Here is a 6,000-nt window from a genome sequence, read left to right on the forward strand (position 1 = left end):
TCAGTCATCCTCTCTCAGCCCTATCTACCTCACAGGATTGTTGTAAGGATAAAACGGACAAAGGAAAATAACTATTTAAGCCACCTGGGAGCACCCTGGGAGAGGTAAAATGTACTGGATAACTAAATAAACCAAAGGTCATTTTCAGGTCCTTGGAAGCAGCCTAGTAGAGACTAATATTCATCAAATTGCTTCACAGGATTCACATTTCTTATATACATCTACATAGAACTCCAATGCCTTACCTTGTGACTAAAAGTATCACAGACAGTCATGCTAAAGTTCTCTACAAAACCATAGAAGTGCTTACCAAACCATGACAAGGGACCAAATGGTTAGAGGCCCTGATGGGAAAACAAAACATATTGATGTTTAGCAATTCAGCAACATAAAGTTTCTCACCTTCTGCGCAATATCCCATGCACCCCTGGGTAGGCTGGAGCAAGTACAAGAAGAAATCCCCACAGTTCCTTACACTAACAGGAATTCGGAAAAGGCAGCAGTCTTCTGCAGTGCTGAAGAAAAACCGCCACGTTGCACAGGCTGTTAAGTGTTTGATTTCACCAGGTTGAGGCAAGGATTCGGACTCTCCCAGAGACAGCCAGACAGGAGCTTGTGTTCCACAGTGATTCACCTTTTACCACCAAAAGCAAAAAAAAAAAATAATTCAGAAAATGGCCAATTTCCCCACAAAGCATTTGTCAGCTAAGGCAGATACAAGCAGTATGAGAAATAAGGAATACTTTGGATATGTTTGGTAGCATAGGCCTGTGATGCACCAACCGCCAAGTATGTACAGCAGCCCACTATGACCTTGAAAAATCTTCTGCTTTGCCACCTGCCTAGAATTAAGAAAAAATAGGGAAGTCTGACATGTACCTAATAGGTCACCACAAACATGGCTGGTGGGTGGGGTTTATCTTAACAGTCCTCAAATTGGAGAAAAGGCACTTGTGAGGTAGTATCATTCCAATACTTAAAAGGGATGCCAGAGGATGAGGCACATATGTTTTCAGTCATGCTGGATGAGAGAACCTGGACTAACAGATATAAACTACAGCCAAGGAGGTTTCATCTGAATTTGAGGAAGAACTTCCTGATGGTGAGGTGCATTTGGCACTGAAACAGTCTCTTTCATGAGATGGTAGATTCTTCATTGTTGGAGTTATTGATTGGATACCTACTTGTCAGGGATATTATAGTTGTAGTTCCTGCATTGGCGGGGGGTTGGACTAGATGACCCTGGTGGTCCCTTCCAACCCTCAAGTAAATAAAAAATAAAATTTAATAGGCCTATAGTAACAGCTACTTTTAAATTTCCACTAATACTACTAAAAGGAAGAAAAAAGGAAACTTTTCCCCGTGTGCAGGTATGTGTGAATTTATGTCTTGGTGAATATGCAAAAGATAACATGATTCCTGATGCAACATGCTAGCCATCTAAAAATTACAGTTTATCCCACATAGACCAAAACCACTTGTAATTTTTCAATCATTGCTTGAGAACAGAGATATTCAAACAGGGTTCAAGATGCAGCAACAGGCTTTGCAACCTTGCAAAAGGGACAACAGGGTGTGGCGGGCTGATAGTTGTATGAACCACGTCCAATTCAAATTAAAAAAACAACTTGACACATTGGCTGACTTTTTAATTTGCTGACTGTTCTCCCTCTTTGCACTCATGTTACTTCTTATAAGTTAAATGGAGTGTACCAATACCTCCACACACTTGGTAGGCATTTCAGCTGGTTTATCAAAAATTACAAAGCGATACCATCCTGACGTCAATGAATGATCACATATTACGTCCTGAATAGCCGACTGCTGAAGCTGTGATGAATCAAAATTAACACTTCTATATGGGCTATGAAGGATCTGATGACCTCCAGACTGGCATTCTAGAGCAAGAGAAATATTAAACACGTTAACATAAATAAGCTACATCTTTTCATATTATCTGATCGGTTTTAAATATTTTTAATTAGATTGGGTTAAGACACTACAATACCAATGTCAGCTGTCAGAACTAAAGCACACTTTGTTTTGTTATGAATATGTCCATTGGATTCCATATGGTCCACTAAAATCCCTTAGGGAGATGCCCAGACCAAAATTTGTCAAAGGACCTGTGAAACTTATTGGGATGGCCAACTGTCTCTGTAAATAATCGTCCAATGCCTGCAAACCACTTAGGTTTCTATCATACAACAAGGCAGTCTAAGAACAGTCACAAGCCCAGAAGGAAGGGCTCAAAAGAATGTTTTAAAAAATCCTCATACTGCAGTGTGATACTTTGGAGAAATATCTTGGAGCACTACTGATTCAGGGCAAAGACCAAAAACCTTTTAGTAAAGCAATAGCACCATTAGGGAAGGAGTTACTAGCAGTACTGTTTGGAGCAGAATGGCTTCACCAGTTTACTTTGGACAGTGTCTAATCAGATCATAACGGAAAACAGATCATAATGGAAAAACCCTTGCTAAGTATTCCTAAAGAGTATTGCTCAAAGCAAAGACCATTTTGATCATAATTGTGTTTTACTATATTAATTAATTGATACTTGATTATTTACTATGACCTCACATGTTTATGACAATTTATTGTCACTGGTTTGTCTTCGTGTCTGATATTAGATTTTCAATAAAAACCTTTTTTTAAAAAAAGGAGTGTACCGCATGCTGTTGAGATTCCAGGCCTATGATACAGGAACAATGTACTGTCCAGCAAAGGCCATTCTAGTGTCAGATACTTTAAGGAGGTATACTTTCAATGCCCTGATCTGGATAACCCAGGCTAGCCCAATCTCATCAGATCTCAGAAGCCCTGGTTCTGAAGGGTCGGCCCTGGGTAGTACTTAGATGGGAAACCACCAAGGAAGTCCATGGTCGCTAAGCAAAGGCAAGTAACGGCAAACCACCTCTGAACATATCATGCCTTGAAAACCCTACAGGGTTGCTGTAAGTCAGCTGTGACTTGACTGCACTTTCCACCACCATACTTTCCATAGAGAGATGAGTTTTCAGAATAAAAAAATCCAGTAATATGGGACAGGATATTCCCACTTCCAAAAGTTGTTGCTATTGTTTTTTTGTTGTCAAGTTACAACTGACTTACGACAATCCTATGGGGTTTTCAAGGTGACAGATATTCAGAGGTGGTTTGCCATTGCCTTCCTCTGCATAGCAACCCTTGACTTCCTTGGTAGTCTCCCATTCAAATACTAACCAGGGCTGACCCTGCTTAGCTTCTGAGATCTGACATGATTGGGCTAGCCAGGGTCATCTAGTTCACCTTCAAAAGTCGCCTTGAATTAATGTAACAGTACAGAGTAAGAATGTGCTACAAGCAGTGAAACATGCCTTCTTAGGAGGGATGGGCACACCATAAGCCACAAGTATCACCAAAAGTTGTGCCATATTATCAATGCTGGAACAGAGGCCCTTTTCACACTACCATTCTAAACCAATTGTTATTCATTATTGGCCTGATTTCAAGTAAAGCAATACAGGGACAGGGGTTTTATACAGCAAATTTCCTTTTGCTAATGAGCAGTCTCTGAAATGCTATGGTAATTTCAAACAGTGCCACTTTCCCCCTGCCATTTTTCACCATGTGATCTTCCTCACACATTTAGAAAACCGTTCTAAGGTGAGCAATATAGTGCTAAACCGCTATAACACTTCACTTGAGATGCAGAGATGCACTGACTCTGTGGTGCAGCTATAGCACTTCAGTGCTACAGTGGTTTAGCGCTATAGCGTTCACCTTAGAACATCAAAAAGTCTGAGGAAGATTGCACAGTGAAAAAAGGTGGGGAGAAAGCGACATTGAAGGAAGCACTATGGACTCCTGCATTAACAAGATATATTTAAAAATTATGGAAACAGTGAGATCAAACTTCTGTCTGATGAAGATTAATTACGCTAAAGTCAAAAGTTTGTAACCCAAAGTATTATGCTAAAATCAAAAATTTGTAATCCAAAAGATGGGTTACATGTGATCAGAAGGACACGTCAGGCCTTCCACTGATGTGAAGTGGCTGATTCAAAATGACCAGTCTCAAGACCTGCCAATACGGGCACAAACCTACAGGCCCCACAGCAGTTTAACGTATACATAGGCTGCAATTACAAACACTAAATAATCAACTTTCAGTCTACTTTCAATGCACTTTCAAATTGGATTCTGCCAGTTCACACAGTAAAATCCAGCTGGAAAGTGCATTGAAAGTGGATTATTTATTTATTTATTTATTTATTTATTTAACTACACCCTCCAAAGCAGTCATTTTATTTGGAGATCAGCTGTAATAGCAGGAGATCTCCAGGCCTCACCTGGAGACTGGCAACGCTAGCATTTACTGACCCCAGTCAAAGTAAAGTTAGGCAAAGTAAAATAGCACACCTATTAGGGAGTTAAATTAAATTAAATTCAACTCAGTGGGATTTACTTCTGAAGAGACAGGTATAGAATAACACTAAGCCCCTTCACAACACTGGACCTTAAATGAGCCATGACTAACTTGCTCCCTTGGTTTCAAGGGGGATCTGCCTTTGCTTTTGCTGCAACTGACTGGTGGGGCTATTTTTCTGTAACCGGACAGTGCAACAAGATGACTCCTCTTAACCCCCTTTAGCTGCCCCTTTACAGACCCTTCCTCTTTTACTTCAAGTAATTCCCTCATGCTTCTGCACTTCACTCAAAAACATACCATGAGGCGGGAACTCCATTTTCACCCACTTTAAACAACTGTTTTCAGGCTGTCAATGTAATAATTATGTAATAACTTAGCAATAACGTAATCGTTGTATGCCCAGTATTTTCCACACAACTCTCAAAGCATAAACATAACTCTCAAAGCATAAACATAAGACCACAAAATCCATAAAAACCGAGGAAAAGCTATAACACTGCATTTGACTTGACAACAGCGTCATAATCTTGAACAGGCACCCTGATCATCATTCTAACTCTGAAGATGCTTCGCGGACACACACCCTTCCTGGGCCCCTTCCCTTCCCTTACCTGGCTGGCAAAGCGCTGCCTTGAGGAACATCAGCGCCATCCAACAGGAGAGCAAACGCCTCGACGGGCGAGGAAGGCTCATCGCTTCCCTTCCCTGGAGGTGTCCCTGGCTGTGGGACTTTCTTCCCCTCAGGCTCCAAATGCGAGCCAACTAGAAAGCGCTCCTGCACCAGCCGTCAGCCGGCAAGCGGGCTTCCCTTCCCAAGAGAGCCTCGGGCAAAGTTCCTCTCTGCGGAGGGCTGCCTGCGCCGCTGTGCAGCGAAGTTCTTCCCGTTGCAATTGCTCTGAAGTCCCGGGACCGTCTCGCGCGCCCTCTCCCTGCAGGCCGGTAGCCTGGAAGGAGGAGAAGACGCACAAAAACAGCTGCTAGAGCAGCGGGGCTGGGAGGGAGCGGCAGCCCGAGTAGCTGCAATCGACCTTCTGGGCCTCCGATTCCCTCCGGATCGAACCTGCGTGCGGCTGGTTTTTTCCCTGGTGGCATAAAGTCACCAGATCTCATAACCTTCCCATGCAGAAGAAGAGTTGCAGGTGTGGCAGTCCTCTCTCCATATTCGGAGTATCTTGTATGCTTTGCAGGGACCAGGAGAAGCCATGTGATTTCAGGAGCCTCCAGGCAGGATTAACCCTATGCAAAATATCCCTCCCCAGATTAGCCAATGCTAGTCACAATGAGAAGGTGGGGAGAGACACTCCCAAAATTGCTCCACAGCCTCTCTGGAACAGTGCTAGCACCACACACTAAAATCATAGGGGAGGGACCCCAAATAATCAGTTGGTCAGTGCAGCTCTTCATATCGCTTGGGTAGTCAGTCCTGCCCATTTTAGCCAAACTGGAACAATCTAGCAAAAAGGACTAAAATTGCTGGATTGTGTTCAGTATAGGAAAGTTAAAATGCAGAAATAAAAAGTATTAACAATCTGAACAAGACATATATGGTTTTTCTAATGGGTATATTTTTATTGCTGTGTACCACG

At 42.4% G+C, this 6,000-nt stretch overlaps 1 protein-coding gene across 1 annotated transcript in view; it reads right to left on the reverse strand.

The window, feature by feature from the left end:
* The window catches only part of VWDE (von Willebrand factor D and EGF domains), a 70,611-nt gene extending 65,546 nt beyond the window's left edge, over nt 1–5,065 (reverse strand). The window contains exons 1-3 of the mRNA XM_015418181.1: nt 5,026–5,065; nt 1,720–1,898; nt 403–634 (exon numbers count right to left, since the gene is read on the reverse strand). Of these exons, the coding sequence (XP_015273667.1) occupies nt 403–634; nt 1,720–1,898; nt 5,026–5,065 (451 nt within the window). The remainder of the gene's footprint in view (nt 1–402; nt 635–1,719; nt 1,899–5,025) is intronic.
* Nucleotides 5,066–6,000: the final 935 nt, after the last annotated feature.

This window comes from Gekko japonicus, unplaced genomic scaffold (genome assembly GCF_001447785.1).
Source record: "Gekko japonicus isolate JY-2015 unplaced genomic scaffold, Gekko_japonicus_V1.1 scaffold2307, whole genome shotgun sequence".
In the NCBI taxonomy this organism is placed as follows: Eukaryota; Metazoa; Chordata; class Lepidosauria; order Squamata; family Gekkonidae; genus Gekko; species Gekko japonicus.